The 20984-nt window shown below is 35.7% G+C and overlaps 7 protein-coding genes, 1 long non-coding RNA gene and 1 pseudogene across 10 annotated transcripts; 3 read left to right on the top strand and 6 right to left on the bottom strand.

Moving 5' to 3' along the window:
* Window positions 1–3075, bottom strand: LOC104793293 (PR5-like receptor kinase). Its single transcript, XM_010519630.3, has 4 exons — window positions 2745–3075; window positions 1957–2673; window positions 1399–1431; window positions 1–1304 (listed from the first exon to the last, which is right to left on the bottom strand). Exons 1-4 carry the CDS (start codon window positions 2800–2802, stop codon window positions 112–114), a joined length of 2001 nt encoding a protein of 666 aa, XP_010517932.2. The 5' UTR covers window positions 2803–3075; the 3' UTR covers window positions 1–111.
* Window positions 3076–3807: 732 nt separating this feature from the next.
* On the top strand, window positions 3808–5301 carry LOC104793292 (endochitinase CHI). Its single transcript, XM_010519629.3, has 2 exons — window positions 3808–4374; window positions 4583–5301. Exons 1-2 carry the CDS (start codon window positions 3957–3959, stop codon window positions 4999–5001), a joined length of 837 nt encoding a protein of 278 aa, XP_010517931.1. The 5' UTR covers window positions 3808–3956; the 3' UTR covers window positions 5002–5301.
* A 518-nt stretch (window positions 5302–5819) lies between these two features.
* LOC109133450 (defensin-like protein 22) lies at window positions 5820–6468 on the top strand (annotated as a pseudogene).
* Window positions 6469–6637: 169 nt separating this feature from the next.
* On the top strand, window positions 6638–8417 carry LOC104793291 (peptidyl-prolyl cis-trans isomerase FKBP16-3, chloroplastic). Of its 3 annotated transcripts, none has more exons than XM_010519628.2 (7): window positions 6638–6860; window positions 7137–7417; window positions 7515–7598; window positions 7686–7735; window positions 7863–7911; window positions 8017–8091; window positions 8191–8417. In XM_010519628.2, the coding sequence occupies exons 1-7, from the start codon at window positions 6824–6826 to the stop codon at window positions 8308–8310; spliced, it is 696 nt and encodes a 231-aa protein (XP_010517930.1). In that variant the 5' UTR covers window positions 6638–6823; the 3' UTR covers window positions 8311–8417. The 3 variants fall into 3 exon arrangements, 2 of the variants coding, with proteins under 2 accessions (XP_010517930.1, XP_087311017.1); XM_087454891.1 differs by having other exon boundaries at window positions 6666–6860; window positions 7137–7422; XR_015560008.1 differs by having other exon boundaries at window positions 6671–6860; window positions 7819–7911.
* A 143-nt stretch (window positions 8418–8560) lies between these two features.
* LOC104793289 (defensin-like protein 194) lies at window positions 8561–9167 on the bottom strand. The gene is made up of 2 exons (XM_010519627.3): window positions 9049–9167; window positions 8561–8902 (listed from the first exon to the last, which is right to left on the bottom strand). The coding sequence occupies exons 1-2, from the start codon at window positions 9110–9112 to the stop codon at window positions 8685–8687; spliced, it is 282 nt and encodes a 93-aa protein (XP_010517929.1). The 5' UTR covers window positions 9113–9167; the 3' UTR covers window positions 8561–8684.
* Window positions 9168–9584: 417 nt separating this feature from the next.
* LOC104793288 (defensin-like protein 197) lies at window positions 9585–10247 on the bottom strand. Its single transcript, XM_010519626.3, has 2 exons — window positions 10090–10247; window positions 9585–10012 (listed from the first exon to the last, which is right to left on the bottom strand). The coding sequence occupies exons 1-2, from the start codon at window positions 10142–10144 to the stop codon at window positions 9801–9803; spliced, it is 267 nt and encodes an 88-aa protein (XP_010517928.1). The 5' UTR covers window positions 10145–10247; the 3' UTR covers window positions 9585–9800.
* A 285-nt stretch (window positions 10248–10532) lies between these two features.
* LOC109125281 (uncharacterized) lies at window positions 10533–11394 on the bottom strand. The gene is made up of 3 exons (XR_002032442.2): window positions 11129–11394; window positions 10740–10980; window positions 10533–10652 (listed from the first exon to the last, which is right to left on the bottom strand). It is a non-coding gene; the product is annotated as an uncharacterized LOC109125281 (long non-coding RNA).
* A 2924-nt stretch (window positions 11395–14318) lies between these two features.
* LOC104793287 (defensin-like protein 4) lies at window positions 14319–14931 on the bottom strand. The gene is made up of 2 exons (XM_010519625.3): window positions 14779–14931; window positions 14319–14621 (listed from the first exon to the last, which is right to left on the bottom strand). Exons 1-2 carry the CDS (start codon window positions 14843–14845, stop codon window positions 14410–14412), a joined length of 279 nt encoding a protein of 92 aa, XP_010517927.2. The 5' UTR covers window positions 14846–14931; the 3' UTR covers window positions 14319–14409.
* Window positions 14932–17747: 2816 nt separating this feature from the next.
* On the bottom strand, window positions 17748–18976 carry LOC104793285 (uncharacterized). The gene has a single exon (XM_010519624.3). The coding sequence runs from the start codon at window positions 18668–18670 to the stop codon at window positions 18155–18157; it is 516 nt and encodes a 171-aa protein (XP_010517926.1). The 5' UTR covers window positions 18671–18976; the 3' UTR covers window positions 17748–18154.
* Between the last annotated feature and the right edge of the window lie 2008 nt (window positions 18977–20984).

The raw sequence follows: 20984 nt of genomic DNA, 5'->3' as shown, positions 1-20984 counted from the left end.
TGCATTGAATATTTTTGGATTTTTATTCATTTCTACATGAAGATGAAGGTGGATATCAACAAAATTTAATATTGAAATTCGTCAACAAACGGTTAGAAGGATCCCAAGATCTTAGAAGATTACTGCTGGCCTTGTTTTAGGAAGATCTTGATTATCTTCTGCAATATCTTGAACACCTTCTTCGAAATAGTACTGTAGTGTTGTATCTTGACTTGGTTCTGAGAAGTTTGAAGTCTCTTGACTCTCATGAGTAGTTTTTGCAACTGTTGATGCGGATGAAAATAAAAGAGGCTTAGGTGGAATCTCAAGAGCCTCTAGACTTCCCTCTAACATTTCAACGACTTTGTCCATTGGTGGACGATCAAGTGGATTCGTCTGAATACACCACAAACCAACCAATACCATTTTCTTTACTATCTTCTTATCTTCTTTTTCTATTATCTGATCTGCGAAAACACTCATGATTTCTCCCTTCTCATCAAGATCTTTGTAAAGCCAATCTGGAAAATACATTGAACTGTTGTTGGATCCAGCGTTTTGATTGTTTTCTCGTGCTCCAATCATCTCAAGAACCACCATTCCATAACTATATACATCTGATTTATGAGAAACTCCTCCAAAATTCTTGGAAAACACTTCTGGAGCAATGTACCCTGCTGTGCCTCTTGCGTCCAGCATTGACATGATGCTTTCATTATTTTTGCCTAGCTTAGCAAGACCGAAATCCGAAATCTTGGGGCGAAACTCTCCATCCATGAGAATGTTTTGCGGTTTTATATCAAAATGTACAATCCTCGATACACAACGGTTGTGCAAGTATTCTAGGCCACGAGACACACCTACCGCAATGTTGTACAACGTTTCCCATTCCATCTTCTCCGACATCTTCTCGGATATGAACTTGTCGAGAGATCCGTTTGGCATGAACTCGTATATTATAGCTTTCTTGTTCCCTTCATAGCAGAATCCAAGCAGAGAAACGATATTAACATGAGATGTCCTACTCATGCTAGCTACTTCATTGATGAACTCTTCCCCATTCCCCTTTGTTTCATTCAAGATCTTCACTGCAATTTCTCGGCTGCCATCGGGTAACTTCCCTTTATATACAGTTCCAAATCCACCTTTCCCAAGAATATTCGCAAATGATTTTGTCATCTTCTTGACTTGGGAATAGCTAAATCGTTTTAACATTACAAATGCTTCCATGTTCTTCTTATTCTGATCACTCTTTCTCATATTACTTGCTCTCACCTTTACCACAATAGCAATAATGATGATCATAGCCAAACCTGATGAAAATCCTACAAGAGAACAAGCCACAATAGTTAGGTGTTATATAAATGACAAATTAATGAGTAAGACAGTTGTGAGTAATGCCACACGGTTGAAGTGTACCAACTATGAGTTTTAACTTCCATGGAGATATTCCTGCAAATGTATCAAACAAAGATTTAGATTAATTGAAAAGTAAAATTATGTACGTTGCCGTAGGTCGAAAAAAAAAAACAGAATAAAGTAACGTTTTGTTCCTGCTCGAGTTTTCTTAAAAGATTCCATTTTTGTATGAGGCCTTTAGCTGGTGTTGTTGCTTCTCCAACAGGTAACTTAATTCTTAATTACATATCCTCAATAGAAGTAGCAAACTTATTTGCTTTAGTTTTGCCAACATATTAATTAATCCATTATAGAATTCACATAGTGACTATATGGGTCCAAAAAACAAGTCTGGTGTATCTACAGATGTAACTGATCGACGGTATAAAATACAAACTTAAATTACTACGATATATGTCCTATGGTGCATTGAAGCATCTTGACTTCAAAAATTTTAATAACGAGAGGTCGGATCAGATGTCTAGTGGTTAATTTGATGTTTGGCCTACCCACTAACGTAAATAATGAGAGAATGAATATAAATTCTTTGAAAACAGAGGCGAGTGGGCGGAAACTAACCTGGTTTTGTTGTGCTAGACGGGCAAAACGTGATGACAAAGTTTGAGGAGCCTGGACATGTGAAGTACTTATTGTCGTAGGCGTAGCTATAGGCGTCTGGACACGCGTGGTTGAAAGTCTTCGAGTAGACAGTCCGGTTGCAGTTTTCCGGTGCTTTGACATCTTTATCGAGGACGTAGAGTCCGACACAACAAAGCTCCGGCAACAGATTTTGCTGACATGAGGTCCTACACGCATATGGATTGTTCGATTCATTGTTCATCCTCAGCTCAGACGGACACGTCTCGTTCATGTCAACGACGCATTTAATGCGTTCACACTTTTTGTTCTCAGGTGTTACACGCAAAGGAAGGTTGTAACCATAGATGACGCTGACATCGTAATAGTTTTCACCATCGTCAGGAGTCGCGGCGAGGTTAAACTCGGCCAAAGTTGCCAAAGTTGCTGAATTGTACGTTTCAACGACGGTCTTGTTGCACTCGATCTCCCCGGTGCCACAGTCTCCGGTGACACAGGAGAAGCTCCCTGATGAGTTGGCCGAGCAGAGCGTTCTACCCCAGATTTGACCTACCCATGACGACGTCGCTTTGATGGTACGCGTCTGTCCCTTCTCCAGACGGAAACCATTTGTTTCGAGTGATCCCTTGTAAGAGTAGGATGCAGGCCATATAGTGGAATCGCATTTGTTCTCTATCGTAAAGTTCCTCGACGACATCACTATATACATATAAGAAAAGGGTTAACAAATAGAGATGAAATAAGACATGATTTCAGGTATGGAAACGTACCGGCCGAGAGCAATAAATGTGAAGCAAGGAGGAAAAGCAAAGCAAATCTCCCTGCCATGGACTTAAATAAGCTTCAAAAAAATTATAAACTTTATTTAGTGTGAACAATTTTAACTACCGTTTCTCTTTTGTATCGATTATTAGTAACTTTCACGAATATAACTATCTTGTAAGAAAGAAGTGAAAGGATAATTCTCGTCTTATTTTCATCATTGTTAGATGGTGGGTACTTGTCTCAATCAAAGATATCAATTAAGCTGTCTTCCCTGACTGAATTCAAACATATGGAACTCTCGGTGCCGGTGGGGGAAGCAAGGCATGAATGGGGGACGGAAATAAAAATAGATACTAGTAAAAGATATATACAGTAACCTTTCACAAGTAGTTTTAGACTTCTAGTGTACAAAGTCTTTAAAAAATAATTGTAAATGGTTGGAACAAAAGAAGAAAGTCTTACTATTCAAAGAGAAGATCAACATCATAGACTAGTCTTAATGCATTAATCCTTTATGTATGATGTATCCAGTGTCATGGGGATTATTATTTCTTGCAAGACTTATTCAACAAAAAATATTTGCCAGCAATTTATGACTTTTCTGTTATTTACAAAATTTCCCACGTCTTTTCTTTTGTCCAAAAACAAAAAAAAATAAAGCAAAATTCAAACGTCTATTGTCAAATCTTAATTTGTGTTATCACACAACATGGGATTAGTAAAACCAGTTGACAACAACCTTCTACCGATTCAAATTGTCATCTAATACTGCAAAACCATACTTTTTTTTTTTTTTAACTAGGCAAATATATTTAATCAAAATCAGGTTCATGCGTTTTTAGACACACGAAAACCAATTTACATATACTTTTGCCACCTATGTCATGCTATCTCTGGTAACTTTACGTCACACTTCTACACTAACAAAAGTATATTTGATTTAACAACGAATTCCGTAGATTTAAAAGTAAATTTCGATGTTTGTATGGAAATTCCCAACGTAACGTGACGAATGGGCAAAAGGACTAAGTAAGTATATACGTGGCGTTAGGCGTTAGGCGTTGACGTAGAAATTACAAGATACCTGTTTCGTACCACAAAAACGTATGCTTCACGGATCCATCATCGTCTTTCGTCTACAATTTTTCATCTATAAAACACGAAGCTAATATTGTACATCTCTCTCTGCCTCACTCACAGACACACAGAGAAAAACAATGGCCAATCACGCTAAAACCGCATCACGAAATGACCGATTTGCCCTTTTTCTCACAACTCTCTTTTTCCTGATCCTAACCGTTTCCAAACCGGTCATGGCTCAGAACTGTGGCTGCGCGTCTGGCTTATGTTGCAGCCAATATGGTTACTGTGGCACGACCGACGAATTCTGCGGCGATGGCTGCCAGGCAGGACCTTGTCGGAGCGGTGGTGGAGATCCTGCTGTTTCACTTGAAGGAACGGTGACACCAGAGTTCTTCAACTCTATAACAAACCCAAGAGGTGGTTGTGCAGGTAAAGGATTCTACAGCCGCGACACCTTCATCGCAGCAGCTAATTCGTACCCTAGCTTCGGTGCTTCCATCTCCAAACGTGAAATCGCTGCGTTCTTCGCTCACGTCGCCCAAGAAACAGCGTGTAAGTAATTTGCTCAAATAATTTTGAATTAATAAAGATAGTCACATTACAATATAAGGTTTTAGTTTCGTTACGACTTTGTTGGTTAAATTTGACAATATTCAATTTCAGCATATAAGATAATATAATCAGTGATTATTATATGCTAATATATATGTCCAACACTAGACATTCGTTTTTGTGACCATATTATTATATCTTGTTGTAGCCCTGTGCTACATTGAGGAAATCGATGGACCAGCCAAGGCCGAAAAAGGAGAATACTGCGACTTAGCGAAACAAGAGTTCCCATGTGCACCAGGAAAGGGCTACTATGGTCGTGGTGCGATCCAGCTCTCTTGGAACTACAACTACGGTGCCTGTGGAAGAGACCTGCAAGAGAACATATTGGCTTCACCAGAGAAAGTGGCTCAAGATCCAGTTCTTGCCTTCAAGACCGCTTTCTGGTTCTGGACCACTAATGTTCGCACGAGTTTTAAATCGGGCTTTGGCGCGACTATCAGGGCTGTGAATAGTAGGGAATGTGCCGGAGGAGATTCTACAGAGAAAGCCGCCAATAGGGTTAAGTATTTCCAAGACTATTGTGCCAAGCTTGGAGTCCAACCTGGAGATAACCTCACTTGTTAGAGTTGTCTCTCTCTATCCATCGGAAGTAGCCTATGTTCGCGATATAAGAATAAGAAGAGCGCGATATAAGAATAAGAAGAGATCACATATATAAGAAAAAGTATCATAATAGTACACTAGCTAATAATCTTGTAATAATATCGATAAACGATTTCCGTTGATGTATAAGCACGGCGGATCTAGAACAAAGGTTGACACAATGTAATTAAGTTTTCAAAGCCAACACACGTACATTGGCTTTGAAACAGAGTCTTGTATCAGAAACAGAATTATTTACGCCAAACGTCTCTTTCTCTTTAACATCTTGCCCTAAAATTAGTTTCTTAACTAAACATTTTGTTTCCGTGGTTTTGCTCTTGCGTTTGTCCTTTAACCTATAATTTGGATTAGGGGCACTAGTATTTCTAAAATAAAAAAATAGCTCAAATTGCGCATTTTTGTTAAATCGTTGGACACTTATTTGAATGTAATTCTGTAACTGCAAATTGAATATTGAGATTCTATTGTTGTTAATTAAAAGAAAACACTCAAGACTAAAAACGTATCGACATTGAAAGACATTACTTCTTTGTGTATAATTTCTATCTTTGAAATGAAAAGATGATTAACTGTAATAATTACCATCCATTGATATTCACCAAAAAAAAAAAATTACCATCCATTGATTCAGGAATAACATTGATTGTCTTATTTATGCATGGAGTAACATAACGTAAGATTTTCATTTATGCATGGAATCATCAAACAATGCGAAATCAAATATAAATAGATCGAGAACATAGCCATTTCACGAAAACATAGAGAAAAACAAACTTAAGTTCACTATTATACAACGAGAAAGAAGATCAAGATTCAAGAAGATGGCCACAACCATGAAATTCGTGTCTTTCGCTTTGCTACTTGTTCTCCTTTTCTCCATTGGTTAGTTTTTGGCTAAACTTTTAAGATTTTTCATGACAACTATCTTTGTAATGTTTTCAAGTTTTTGATGAAGGTCGAACGTGAATTAACGTATAGTTAGCAAATGTATATATACTTATGTATTACTTATACCCTTATATGCTCTTTTTTTTTTTTTAACCCTTATATGCTCTGATCTAGCTTTTTTTTTTTTTTTTTTTAATATATAGATGTTGAAGGGTCGATTTCAACGGAAAGTGGTTCGTTGTGCTGCAATTCACATCCAAAATTCGGCAAATGCAATACATCTTAAGATGAGGACAGATGCAACACTTGGTGTCTTAATGGTTGCGATAATGGCAAAGGTGGTCAATGCAAACCTCTTCCTCATGGAGGACAATGCCATTGTTTCTGTTAAGGATCCCTCTAAGTTAATCTTTCCATCTATTTGCATGCAATCACCATTTCATTTTTTTTTCCTAATAAATGTAGTTAATATATCTGTTGTTGGTTATGTCAACATATATAATTGGAACTATGTTCTTATCCTAGTTTGGATATTTTTTTACATACTATATGATATGCGTTTGAGCGTTTCTAATTCAACCGCCGGAGGAAGTTTTGACGACACCGTTTTGCATGATGAGGAGTGGACGCCACTTAAATATGTAGGAAAAAACAAACTACTTGCCGTTGCGACTTTAAGATGACCCACTCCTTGAAGTTTTATGTTTCTATATCTCTATCGAAATTAAAAAAGAGAAAGAAAAAAAAGGGAAAAGACAAGTCAGCAAGAACCGTAGGCACAAACCAAAAACCAGAGAATCAGAGATTTCGTTATCCACACTAATCATAAGCTTCCTCTGTCCAAATTGCCCAAATCAAATCGTAAAAATTTCTCGAGCTTAAAACTGAAAATTAAATGGCAGCTTCTTCTCCGTCTCTCTTGCTACCACTAGGTAAGACCCTCCCCCTAAGCTTCTGATCAATCTTGATTGATTTCTTCAACAAAGTTGCGATTTTTCGTATGTTCTTATCCACTAGCGATTCTGGGTTTCTCAGAGATAAAAATCTCACCTTTGTTGAATCTCTTAATCAGAGCGGTTTAGTTCAGATTAAACCGGCTTCATTCATTTGTGTGCGTGCATGGTTGCAGTTAGAATTGTACAATTCCTTTACTCACATGTTTTAAATTGGGTTCTTGTGAATCTGACATGCTTAGTTATGTAATTTAGTTTCAGCATCTAGAGATGGTCTCTCTGTAAAGAAGAATCTAAATACATCGAGATATATAGTAGCTACAGGAGTCAAACATGAGCTTCGAATCATCGCTTCAGAAACAAGAGAGCATAGCTGTAGATTCAATAGTCTCTCTAGTCGTAGAGATGCAATGCTGTTAGTACTCGGTGTGTCAGGAGGATTATCAATGAGCTCACTTGCGGCTTATGCGGCCGGTTTGCCTCCAGAAGATAAACCAAGACTCTGTGAAGCTGAATGCGAGAAAGAGCTTGAAAATGTATGGTGAGATCACACTAAAACCACCTTTTTGGGCCTTTCTATAAAAACCTTTTTTGACACTGATGAGGGTTTCTCTTTTGTTTATATGAGTGAAGGTTCCAATGGTAACCACAGAATCAGGACTGCAGTATAAAGATATCAAAGTCGGTAGAGGCCCGACTCCACCGGTTGGTTTTCAGGTAAAAGGAATGATTCAAAACCATTGTAAGTTTGTAACTTAAGGAGTCCACTGTGGTGAGATATATGTAAACAAAATGTTGTTGTAGGTTGCTGCTAATTATGTGGCTATGGTTCCATCAGGACAAATCTTTGACAGGTGATCTTTCTCAATCCATACAAAAAACAGAACATTTTGATCTTCTTTAATGGATTGATTTTTTGATCGTGGAATCATATTAGCTGAATGAATCTACTGCCAAATGGTCACATTCACTCAATTGCAGTTCCCTGGAGAAAGGCCTACCGTATCTCTTTCGAGTTGGGTCTGGTCAGGTAATTTTTGGATCTACATTAGCTTATTGGATAAACAAGTTCATAGAGATCAGAGTAAAGGATTTAGCTTTAGCTACAAAGGTAGTTTCTGATACTTTTGAACAGGTGATCAAGGGACTTGATGAAGGAATCTTGAGCATGAAAGCTGGTGGCAAACGCAGACTCTACATTCCTGGGCCTGTAAGCAATACTCATCAAGATATATAACATAATAATCATTTAATGTAACAGAGCTTCTAACTTTCTGCATTTTTTCTTCTGTAAATGTTATACCATAAGTTGGCCTTTCCAAAGGGTCTAACCTCAGCTCCAGGGAGGCCTAGAGTTGCACCAAACAGTCCAGTGGTATTTGATGTGAGCTTAGAGTACATACCAGGCCTTGAGTCAGACGAAGAATGAAACTCTTTTTTAAGTGCAAATTTCAATACACAATTACAAGATTCTATGTATGATATTATCTCATTGTACTTCATTCCATTGATGAAATATTACATTAATTGTAGAAACTTCAGTTTCCTTACATGCATGATACTATAAAACTTGTGCGAAACCTTCTTGACACAGCTTGATCTAGCTTGTGCGAGATCGATCTTAAGGAGATCGACATCCACAGATCCACTTATCATGATTAGACATTAATTAGTAATAATAACACAAGCAAACGTGAAACGTCTAGCGTTTCTTATTTTTATTTTAATTATTCATTTGTTACATTACTTCTTGAACCACTTACCTTCGATTATTATTACACAAATCATTACACATTTCAAGTATCAAACATTGCTTAGAAACTGATTGTAAGGTTTGTCGCTGCAGAAGTCGCAGAAGCATTTAAGATCATCATCGCATTTCCCACCTTTAGCGCCCTTGTCCGAACGGCAGCTATGATAACACAATGACGGATAAATATAAGCCAGACAATAGCTTGGAGGCGCATCGGTGTATTCTTTCAGGCACTCGTCATCATCTCGCGCTTGTGTCTCAGATATTTCTGCTCATATATATATAAATTTAAGCAAATAAAAGTCACATATATAATATAGAAACTTTCTGTGATCACCAAGAGAAATACTCTATGGATCGTATGAGTCACAGATTTAAACAAATATGTGAGGAATACGGAGTCAGTTAATTTACCAGAGATGACCAAAAAGAGGATGACAAATATGGCCAAGGTAGAAACTGATGACTTCGTTGCCATGCCCAACTTCTTCTCTCTCTTTCACTTTGGAGTTGATAATGTATATATGTGTAAATGCAGGGCTCAAACCCTTGTAGCTGTGGTGTTATTTATCTTTGTCGTTGAGGCATAACATCTATCACGAGGATTATTGTCGTTATCCGTCATAACTAAATAATATCTACTAGGCCGGACCACAAGGTCCACAACCTCTAGTTTGTATATATATAAAAAAATCTTGTAGGCAATATCTTTTATAGTAATCAATATACATGTTATTTACTTCAATACAAAATATAAAAAGATAATGCTTTTCTACAATCTCGGCCGTATAATATTATACATTAACTTTTTGTAAAAATATTGAGGACCTTGTGTTCAAGCTCCTCCAACACTAGCTTAGAATCAGGTCTTCTAGTCTGCTATATGTAAATTATCCTACAGATTGTCACTTCTCTTTTCATATTTTTCTGATAAGTCTTGATATGCTTGATTACATTAACAGGGGGCATTGTTATAATTTATTAATTATTTCTATACATAACAGTCTAATACATATGAAAGGATAACATATTATATATGCCGACAATACTCCATACATGCATGACAATATTGGGACCTTATTTCAAGGGAACATCTATAAATATATATGGAACTAAAAACGTCTATACGGCGAGAAGGGGGCGGTTTGTTGCGTTTCTTGTAAAGTTTAGTCATCTTTGCAGTAATCGCAAAAGCATTTGATAGGTTTGTGTTTGGGTTGCTTCACGCATTTACCACCTTTCGCACCTTTGAAGCTCCGGCAGTTTTGACGGCACAGCGTTGGGAAGAATTTAGGGTTACAGAACGTGGGACCCACGTCTCCGCCGTACTCAACCACGCATTTGAACTTGTCACCGGCTTCAATCTTCTCTGGTGCCTCTGCATATAGTGATCATCTTGTATATGTAGTAATGTAGTAACTAGTAACTATATAAGATTAAGTCACAATTACTTACCAAAAACGACGACAAAGAAGACGAACAGAACAAGGAATATGGAAACAGACTTCATTCTTCCTTTGCCTTAATGTTTATTGCTACTTTGACGAAGAATGTATGGCCATTTGTGTTTTATAATGATGTCAAATGATTAGTATATATTAATATAGTGTATTAAACCAATGATATTCGAAGCCAAAAAGAAAAAAGAAAAAAGAAAAAAAAAAAAAATATCTCATAGGTCCCTTCTAGATTTGACAATTCTAGAATTCTGAAGATGTCTTTCACGTGGTGATTTTGAAGTTCCATTATTTCTTTATTTTAACCAAAAGATTCGATTTTTGGACTTTTTATCTCGATTATTATCTCTCGTTTTTACAAAAAACACTCGAGTTTTTTTTTCTAATTATTTACTAATTTATCCATTATTTTTAAGATAGGATATACTCATATACAGTAGATAAGTAAATGACAAAAATTAATTATCAATAGTTTTGTCGAACCTTACAAAGTTACAAGTTCAAAATACATAATTAACTACCACCGGTCAGTAAATTACATGAAATTACCTGATACAGTATCTGGAGGAATAAAGAGCAAAAAACAAAATCAACACTCAGTATCTACAATCAATTAATTATGGTTACATTATTTCTTGGATCACTTACCTTTGATTATTTCATTACTCATGCAAGATTCAAACACTGCTTAGAAACTGATCGAAAGGTTTATTGCTGCAGAAATCGCAGAAGCATTTAAGATCAACGCATCTCCCACCTTTCGCGCCATTGTCCGAACGGCATTTATGATAACACATTGACGGATAAAGAAGAAGCAAAAAATAGCTTGCAGACGCATCGACGTATTCTTTCAGGCACTTGCTATCCCGCGCTTTTATCTCGGATATTTCTGCTCGTGTATATACATGCATATATAGATTTAAGCAAATAAAAGTCACACATCATGAAACTAATTTCTGTGATCACCAAAAAGGAATAGTCTCTGGATCGTATGAATCACAAATATGTGAGAAATACGGAGTTAGTAGTTAGTTTACCACTTAATTACCAAAGATGACCAAAAAGAGGATGACAAAAATGGCCAAGGTAGAAACTGACTTCGTTTCCTTGCTTGCCATCTCTCTCTCTCTCTCTCTCTCTCTCTCTCTCTCTCTCTCTCTCTCTCTCTCTCTCTCTCTCTCTCTCTCTCTCTCTCTCTCTCTCTCTTTCTCTCTCTCTCTCTCTCTCTTCTCTCTCTCGTCTCTAATCTCTTTGTTTCACTTTGGAGTTGATAATGTATGTGTACATGTAGGTACGGATGCTTAACACTTGTTGTGGCCTTGTGGGGCTATTTATCTTTGTCGTTGAGGCATAACATTTATCATCGTGATAAATGTTGTTAGCTCCGTCATCACTGAACATCTAGTAGAGTGAACCAGAACCTCTAGGTTGGATTAAAAAATAAAAAAAAGTCTTGTAGGCGATATCTTTTTTAGTAATTAATCACCAATATACATGTTATTTAATTTACTTCAATACAAATTTTTACAAAAATAATGTTTTTCTACAATTATGGGCCGTATAATATACATTAATTTTCTGTAAAAGTATGGTGGGCTTTGTGTTCAAGCTCTTTCAACACTAGCTAATTTAAACCGGGTGTGCTAATCTGCTATTTGTAAATGGTCCTACCGATTGTCACTTATCTTTTCATATTCCTAAAAAGTCTTGATATGCTCATATGCATGATTACTATAAGTCTATAAAACAGAAGTTCCTTCTTTTTTAGCAATGCACATATGAACGGATAACATATTTTATACAGGAAAAAGGAGGAAGATTGAGAGACTTCATTGTTCCTTTGCCTGAACGCTTTATTTCATTTGTTAATTTTATTAAAGACACTTGTATTTAAACAAAATATTCGAAGCCAAAAAGGAAAGAAAAAACAAATAACTGAAAGTCTGAAACACTGATGGGTCCCTTCTAGATATATGGCAAAAAGACAGTTGTTTTCACTTTTCACGTGGTCCTTTTATTTATTTTTGTTTTGCTGTCTCACACGTGGTCCTTTTGATGCTCCATTATTTCTTTCTTTTAAAACCAAAAGATTCGATTTTTGTAACTTTTTACTCCGATTATTGCCTCTCCTTTGTTTATCAAACTACGATGGGATCCGCACTACAGCTTGAGGAAATATTTATAGATATATATAATTTGTAAAAGATTGAAATATGTTACATTTTTATTTTACTATAGTACGGTCGATTATGATGAATCATATATTTGTGTAATGAATTTGGATTAAATAATATTATAAGAAAAAAGGTGACTACATTAAATGATAATATAATGAGTTTACATAATAAATAAATAAAATTGAAATTTTTTTACAGCAGAAGAAATATTTGCGGATATTATGATCCATAACGATTGGATATACTATTCATTTTCATTTTATTATAATTTGTTTGATCGCACATAGTACAAATTATAAGATAGTAGATGAAACAAAAATACTATAAGTATTTTATTATAAGTATTTTTCTCTACTTTGTTTATTTATTTCTTTTTAAGATAGTAGTATATTGTAAATGGCAAAAACTAATCAATAGTTTTGTAGAACCTTGAAAGTTCAAAATAAATAACTACCACCGAGTCAGTCTATTAAAATTTTGACATATTTTTAATTAATATTCAAATTATAACAGAATACATGGTTAAATATTAGCACTGCTCATCCAATAATGCAGGGCTTCCAAGCGATCTGGTTTCCACACGCTACTCCTAAGTATGCCTTCATTACATGGTTGATGGCAAAAAATAGATTAGCAACAGGGGAAAGAATGTTACAATGGAACTCAAATGCTAATTCAAGCTGTGTGTTCTGCAGTCATCCACTTGAGACAAGGGAGCACTTGTTTTTTGAATGTCCCTTTTCGCGGCACGTGTGGAAGGCATTAGTGAAAGGACTTCTATTACATAATTGCACGGCTGGCTGGAAAGAGGTTGTATCTTTACTTTTGGGAAATGTATTGGATACTACAAACATGTTTCTTTTGGGTTATACTTTTCAAAACACTATCATTCTCTTTGGAGAGAAAAAAACGACAGACGCAATGGAGACACTCCGTCAACAACGGAAAAACTGGTAAAACTGATCGATAAGAATGTCTGTAACCACCGCATGAGCACACTTGGAGAGAGAGGAGACGCTCGCATTTAAATCTGGTTTGCAGCCGGATCCTATTCAAACTGATCTTTCTGTTTTTCTAAATAAAATTTCCAAACAGTTCTGCATTTACAAGGTAAAAAAATTTATTTTTCTTTTGAATATAATTTAACATTATATTCAAAAGAATATATATTCAAATTATGATATACTACCAATATTAGTTTTAGTTACGTTCTTTTAGTGAGTATATATATTTTTTTAATGTCTTATATCAATTATCTGTTTTTTTTTTTTTAGTAAAAGTTCCCTTCTTCACCCATGAGGAAACCGAAGTCACATCTAACCTCATTTTATTCCTTTGAGTTTACAGCATCAACATAAAACTCTGAAGCCAATCTTCATCATAAGCGTATGAAATTGCATCATAAGTAGAAAACACTAAGAAAGAAAGCGATTTTTTCAACTTGGTTTGCGTATCGAAGGCTGAAAGAGAGGAAGACTAGATGGAAATCTTCTTGACACATGCTTGATCTATAACTTGTGCGAGATCGGTTTTAAGGAGATCCACATCCACTTATCATCATTTAGACATTAATTAGTAATAATAACACAAGCAAACGCGAAACGTCTAGTGAAAAACAAAAGTAATCGTTTTTTAATTAGGAGGCTGAGAAAAATCTGAGTAGCAACTCCAAACGCTGCTCCGATCGTGTTTTGACCGCGTCCGTTCCCAGCGATTCCGAAGATTATTGTTGTGAAGTTGTGCACACGTCAGTACGTCACATGACTCAACAGAAGTTAATTTAATTACTATTAGTCTTAAAATTAATCGGACGCCATATGCATGTTTTTTCTTGTCGTACATGATCCATCAAACATATATATAAATTATAATCCTTTGGAGGATTACGATTTATGACCAATATATATACGATTTAGTTATTTCGTGAGTTTTTGTGGCCGACAAAAATATTTATAGTTTGTGAGTTAAAAAAAAAAACTCATATAAATTACTAAATTTAAAATTAAAAGATCTCTTGTTCACATGTAACAATCAGAATTACGGAAGCCGATTTAACCCAAAAGCAAAGTCGTTGCTTTATGTTATTATTCATCGTTACATTATTTATTGGATTATTATGCAAACCATGACATTTGCAAGATTCAAACTTGTCTTATAAACTGTTCGGTAAGTTCTTCGCCGCAGAAGTCGCATAAGCATTTAACACCGTCATCTCCCCAGATGCATTTACCATCTTTAGCACCTTTGTCTGCTTGGCACCTTGAAACACAAAACGACGGAAATATCCGAGGCGCACAGAATTGGAAACCAACATCACCACCGTATTCTTTCAGGCACTCGTCAGCATTAGCTTCTGTCCCAAATGTAGATACACATATAGTTAAGCAAATGAAGATTCACATATATGACTGCGAGAAATACACAATATATATATATATATGTATGGATCATATATATGAATCATAAATTTAAAACAAACATGCGAGAATACCGAAGTTTAGTTAGTTTACCAGAGATCATCAAAACGAGGACGAAAAAGATGGCGAGAGTAGAAACTAACTTCGTTGCCATGACCATTCTCTCTCTTTGTCTCTCTTTGTCTCTCTTCTTAATTTGGGGTTTATTATGTGTAAAAAGGTTCTGATGCTTCAACAACTGCTGTGGTGCTATTTATAAACTAATTTACCACGAGAACCACGAGTTAACAGCTGCCATTAGTCATCATCACACTTCAAATTAACCGGAATATATAGGTTTTGTCCCGGTTTAAATCGGTTTGACATATCATATAAGTATATATTTCTAGGAGACCCCCTCACTCTGGGTGAATTTGGGGACCAGCAAAGTTTTGACCAAGAAAACAATGAAATTATACGAATCTTATCAAATTGTTGTTTTAAAAGAAAATTTTATTATTACTTTTTTGTTTATTTTTAAATAAGATTGTTACGTAACTTATTTATGAAAAGGACCCTATTACGTAACACGATAAACCACCTACTACAAACATATAAAAAGAAACCACCTAATACAAACATATAAAAAGCTGACATCCGACAAAAGGAAAAGAAAACTTTAAAAAACTAATTAATTTTAAAAAATCCACTTATATTCTAATTTCATCGATTACACTAATTCTTCGAATCCTCAATTTCTATCAAATGTTGTAACATTTTTGGTTTTCTTGCAATTCCTCAACCATTCTTCAGTATATGTGTTACCATTTAGATTTCAGACCTATATTATAACTATTATTAATTAAAACTTTTATCAGTCATCTAGTATTTCAAAAAAAGATCTCTTGTTCACTCTCGTGAGTGACAATCAGATTTACAGAAACCGGAGTCTCTCTCTGTCTCTCACGCATATATCATGTCTTCAAGCTAGTAAGTAGTAACATAATCAAAGTCTGTCTCTTTATTTGGATTTTACTTATTCATCATTACATTATTTGTTGGACCATTTACCTTTCATTATTACACAAACCATTACACATGACATGCAAGATGCAAACATTACTTAGAAACTGATCGCAGAAGGTTTGCCGCTGCAGAAATCGCAGAAACATTTAAGACCATTGCATTTTCCACCTTTCGCGCTCTTTACCGAACGACACTTATGATAACACAGCGACGGATAAATCCTAGCCGTACAATAGCTTAAAGGCGCACCGCTGTATTCTTTCAGGCACTGGCTACCATCCTGAGCTCCTATCTCAGCTATTTCTGCTCAGATAAATTTAAGCACATGTAATGGAAAGTTTGCTGCGATCACGGAGCTTAGAAATACTTTTATGGATTGGATCGTATGAACCCCAAATTTTAACAAATATGTGAGTAGTAAGTTACAATAATTTACCAGAGACAAACAGGAGGATGAAGTAGATGGCGAATGTAGAAACTGACTTCGTTGCCATGCCCATCTTCTCTCTGATTAGTCTCTATTCTCTCTGTTTCACTTTCAATTTGATGTGTATGTAAATGGACTCATGCTCAGCAGCACTTATTGTCGTCGTATTTATTTTTTGTCGGTTGTTGTGTGGAGCCTCGTGACCACAAGTCATTTACATGTCATCACTATGGCCTTATGCATTATTTTTGTAGTAGACCCAACCAGGACTGTTATTAACTTATTAGTACACATTAAAGCTTAAAAACTGATTTTCTCCATGAGCCACTTGCTCAAGCTCCTCTAACACTTGGCTTAGGACTGCCATGCATGCAAATAATCCTACCGATTGTTTTAAAAAAGTAACCACTTATATTATATCTAATCTAAGTATTACTTAGTTAATTGCATGTAAAAAATTACAGAAGCTTAATCCAGTGCCATTTCTTTAAAAAAACACCCAATACATGCTTAAGTTAAAGTTTTTTTTTTTTTTTTGCTTCATTATTGTAAAATTATGTATACTATATAAGTACGAATAACACTCGGAGCCAAACAAGGAAAAAAAAAATGTCTATGACAGTGTCAGCGACGGTCCTTTCTAGATTTGTAAAATCTAGTATTTCTCTATTTGCAGTAAAAGACGTTTTTTCACGTGGTAGCTCCATTATTTCTTTCTTTCAAACCAAAAGATTCAGATTTTTATATTTGTTTTCTACCTCTATTATTGTCTGACTCTCGTTTTATAAGGTTCAATATATATATAACTATTACGGGTGAAAAAATATGATATTGAGAGGGATAATGCGCAAAATACATAAATCAAGACCCAATATCTATATATTTACAAATTACAGTTACTAGTAATAACATTATTGTCTGTTTACATGTGGACTGGATTAAAACAGTGAAGGTTATTTACAAATTACTAGCAACCGATGATAATCATACTTTGTTTGATTAATGAAACGGATGCTGAGTATGCTGTTATATGATTGTTAAAAATCTACACCAACTTTTATTAAAAGCAGATTTAAGTAGAAGAAGAACTAAACTAATCTTTTTTGTTTTTTTTTTGTTTAATTAGAGAGGCTGAGAAAAATCGAAGTAGCAACTCCGATCATATTTTGACTCGACCGTATAATATAAGTTAAATATACATATATATATATATTTATATCTGATCTATATATTGACTTAACATTAAGATTTATGGAATTTTATTTGTAAAATTGTGTATAATATATTAACTTTTTTTTGGTCAATAATATTAACTTCATCAAACAAAATAACATAAAGAAAAACCAAATAGTGTAAATAGTACTCCTATGTATGACAGTAACGGTCCTTTCTAGATTTGTTAAAGGGAAATCTGTATCTCTGGATTGCCTTGCAGGATACTGACGTTTTCTCACGTGGTCATTTTGAAGCTTCAATATTTCTATTTCCTTTTTTTCGGTCGACATCTCTATTTCATTCTTTATAATCCACAAAAGATTCTATTTTTAAATTTTTGTTTTTATTTTTTTGAACTATATTATTGTCTCTCGTTTACTAATATATCAGACAAAAAAACTCGATTGTCTGTAAATGGCAAAAATATTATTTGTTTAAGATAAGACGTATATTCTATGTAAATAAAAATAAAAAATAATCATATCTAACCAAAAAGTTTAACTTCAACATATATGACTACTAGTATGAAAATTTCTGCAATTTGGAGGGATAAAAAATAAATAAAGTCTCAAAGTCTATTTACATTTTTTTTTTTGAATAACCTATTTAACATGTACATTTATAATAAGATTGTCTGTTTACATGTGGACTGGATTAAAACAGTTAATGATGGTTCATGAAACAATTAAAATCATATTTTGAGAATTTCTGGTTAGCTTAATCAATAAATAATACGTAGCCAGTAGTATTATAGTACATCATACTTTTGTTTGGTTAACAAAACTAACTTATTAAAAAGCCGAAACTAATATAGATTTGTAATTAGGAGAGGCTGAGAAAAACCGAAGTAGTAACTCCGATCGCGTACACACCAATCGTTGCTCCGATCATGTTTTGACTCGACCGAGTCACCGCTCCGATCCCAGCGATTCCGAAGATTCCTAATGGTATCCGACTCGCTATCGCCTTCCTCGCGTTTCCCACAACGGATTCCGTGAAAACCTCCAAAGCCCATTCCTTGAACTCCTCTGGTCGGAGGAGGATCTCATCGTCTTCCTCCTCCGCCGCCGCGAATCGAGAGATGATGACACGGAGAGCTGAGTCGACTTGGGATTGACTCGGAGAGGAAGACACCCACCTCGTAATTAGAGGGAACCGGAGAGAGGAAAGATTCCGGTGGATGTGAGCTCCGGCGGAGAGGAGCTGGTAAGGACGAACCCCGGCGAAAGCATGCTGTGCGAGAGATAGAGACTCCTCGTATGCTGAGTCACAAGCCCAGTCGAACTCCGGCGATTTGGATAGAATCGTCTTGACTCGCTTTGAACCCGATATCCCCATCTCTCTCTCTCCCTCCCTCTTACGGAAGAGAATAAATCTATTAAACTGTGTTTGTTTGGTCACACGTCACACAACAAGAGTTGATTATTAGCCGTTGGATTAGCCGTCAATTAATCGAACGCCGTACGATTTATCCTTTGTCTTATACTATAAATTATCTCATTTTCTAACATATTTGAATTATAATTCTAGTTTTCTACAAAATCAAAAGATCCTTAACAATCAAAACAATAAAACAACCCACGCAAGGCCTAGGTTTCTTTATTTTATTTTTATTTTTTCATCGGTACATTACTTCAGTTGGATTAATACCCAACCCATCCATATGACATTTGCAAGATTCAAACTTGTCTTATAAACTGATCAGAAGGTTTGTCGCTGCAGAAGTCGCATAAACATTTAACATCGTCATCTCCCCAGACACATCTCCCACCTTTAGCACCCTTGTCCGATATGCACCTTCTATAACATATGGTCGGAAATATCCGAGGCGCACAAAAGAGGAAACCAACATTACCACCGTATTCTTTCAGGCAGTCGTCATCATCATGCGCCTCTGTCCCAGGCATCGCTGCACAACAAATATAGATACACGTATATTTAAGCAAATGAAGATTCACATGCATGTATGACTCCAAGAGATATACTATGGCTCCTAATCCTACATATGAATCATAAAGATATTAGAGATTAGAAAGTTTGTTAGAAGAGATAAGATTCTTATTTTTCATTAATTAGTAACGTATATACAAAGAATATATATACAACAGCTAAACACGGTTAAGCAAAATTGTGTTAACCAAAGTATTAAACCAAACCAAAACCAACTAGTCTAATACCCCCTTCAAGATGAGCATCTAAAAATATTCAAAAGGCTCATCTTGGACTTAAGATGTTCAAATTGTGGAAGGAATAAGGGTTTGGTTAAAATGTCTGCAACTTGATCTTCTGTGCGGACATGAAGCAGCTTGAGCTCACCATTATCAAGACGTTCACGAACCGTATGGTAATCAATTTCAATGTGTTTGGTCCGTTCGTGAAATGCAGGGTTGGTGGCAATATAAATGGCTGCAGTACTGTCAGACTATAGAACAAGGACCGTAGTAGACACTCGTAATGACCTGAGTAGAATCTTTAGCCAAAGAAGTTCACATGTCGCAAGAGATAAAGCCCTGTATTCAGCTTCAGCCGAGGAGCGTGAAACTGTGTGTTGTTTCTTGGAACGCCAAGAGATCAAAGAATCACCAAGAAACATTGTAAAACCAGTAGTAGATCGTCGACTATCTGGACAAGAGCCATAATCTGAGTCTGCAAAAGCTTTGAGAGTAAGGTCAGCCGAAACAGAGTAGAACAAACCTTGTCCAATAGAGCCTTTGATGTACTGCAAAACCAGATAAGCGGCTTGTAAATGAGATGTCCTTGGTGCAGAAGAAAACTGACATAACTTATTCACTGCAAAAGTTATGTCTGGCCGTGTAATAGTGAGATACATAAGCTTCCCAACTATACGTTGATACATTTCTCTGTCTTCCAACAAAACACCATCCTCTTTAGACAACTTCAAATTAGCCACCATAGGAATATTCGATGGTTTACAGCCAAGCATTCCAGTAGAAGTCAAAATTTCCAATGCATACTTACGTTGACATATGGAAATCCCTGCTTCATTACGAGTAATCTCCAAACCGAGAAAATACTTTAGAGTACCCAGATCACGAAGCTTAAAACTCCTACGAAGATCATCAGTTAATTTTGTTGCAGCATCCGCAGTTGTGCTGGCAATAACTATGTCGTCAACATAGACTAAAACCACAACAAATTCATCACCACAACTTCTGATAAACAATGTGTGATCTCCATGTGTCTTCATAAAACCCAGAGAAAGCAAAGAAGAAGAGAATTTCTTGAACCACTGCCGTGAGGCCTGCTTTAAACCATAGATGGACCGTTTCAACTTGCAAACAACATTCTTAGGTAAAGAAATTCCTTTTCTGGCTGCATAACCTTCTGGTAACTTCATATAAATCTCCTCTTCTAGCTCACCATTCAAGAAAGCATTAGATACATCAAGTTGATTCAAAAACCATTTCTTAGAAGCTGAAACTTTCAAAAGCAACTTGATAGTAGCCATGTTTGCTACTGGAGAAAAGGTTTCTTAATAGTCTAATCCTTCTTTTTGTGTGTACCCCTTGGCTACCAAGCGAGCTTTATATCTTTCTAGACTACCATCCGCCAAAAATTTCAAAGTGAACACCCACTTACAACCAACAGCTTTCTTACCTTTGGGAAGAGTAGTAACATCCCAAGTATTCGT

This window comes from Camelina sativa, chromosome 6 (genome assembly GCF_030686135.1).
Source record: "Camelina sativa cultivar CO46 ecotype springtype chromosome 6, ASM3068613v1".
NCBI classification, from domain to species: Eukaryota; Viridiplantae; Streptophyta; class Magnoliopsida; order Brassicales; family Brassicaceae; genus Camelina; species Camelina sativa.
This window is presented reverse-complemented; position numbering and strand designations above follow the sequence as displayed.

Coding starts and splice junctions, on each gene's coding strand:
- LOC104793293 (XM_010519630.3), bottom strand. CDS start 2,802: ATGGCAGGGAGATTTGCTTTGCTTTTCCTCCTTGCTTCACATTTATTG. Junction 1,432..1,956: donor GTCTAGCACAACAAAACCAG/GTTAGTTTCCGC, acceptor ATACATTTGCAG/GAATATCTCCATGGAAGTTA. Junction 1,305..1,398: donor GAAGTTAAAACTCATAGTTG/GTACACTTCAAC, acceptor GTTCTCTTGTAG/GATTTTCATCAGGTTTGGCT.
- LOC104793292 (XM_010519629.3), top strand. CDS start 3,957: ATGGCCAATCACGCTAAAACCGCATCACGAAATGACCGATTTGCCCTT. Junction 4,375..4,582: donor CGTCGCCCAAGAAACAGCGT/GTAAGTAATTTG, acceptor ATCTTGTTGTAG/CCCTGTGCTACATTGAGGAA.
- LOC104793291 (XM_010519628.2), top strand. CDS start 6,824: ATGGCAGCTTCTTCTCCGTCTCTCTTGCTACCACTAG. Junction 6,861..7,136: donor GTCTCTCTTGCTACCACTAG/GTAAGACCCTCC, acceptor TATGTAATTTAG/TTTCAGCATCTAGAGATGGT. Junction 7,599..7,685: donor CTCCACCGGTTGGTTTTCAG/GTAAAAGGAATG, acceptor ATGTTGTTGTAG/GTTGCTGCTAATTATGTGGC.
- LOC104793289 (XM_010519627.3), bottom strand. CDS start 9,112: ATGGCAACGAAGTCATCAGTTTCTACCTTGGCCATATTTGTCATCCTC. Junction 8,903..9,048: donor CCTCTTTTTGGTCATCTCTG/GTAAATTAACTG, acceptor ATATATGAGCAG/AAATATCTGAGACACAAGCG.
- LOC104793288 (XM_010519626.3), bottom strand. CDS start 10,144: ATGAAGTCTGTTTCCATATTCCTTGTTCTGTTCGTCTTCTTTGTCGTC. Junction 10,013..10,089: donor CTTCTTTGTCGTCGTTTTTG/GTAAGTAATTGT, acceptor CACTATATGCAG/AGGCACCAGAGAAGATTGAA.
- LOC104793287 (XM_010519625.3), bottom strand. CDS start 14,845: ATGGTCATGGCAACGAAGTTAGTTTCTACTCTCGCCATCTTTTTCGTC. Junction 14,622..14,778: donor CCTCGTTTTGATGATCTCTG/GTAAACTAACTA, acceptor CATTTGGGACAG/AAGCTAATGCTGACGAGTGC.
- LOC104793285 (XM_010519624.3), bottom strand. CDS start 18,670: ATGGGGATATCGGGTTCAAAGCGAGTCAAGACGATTCTATCCAAATCG.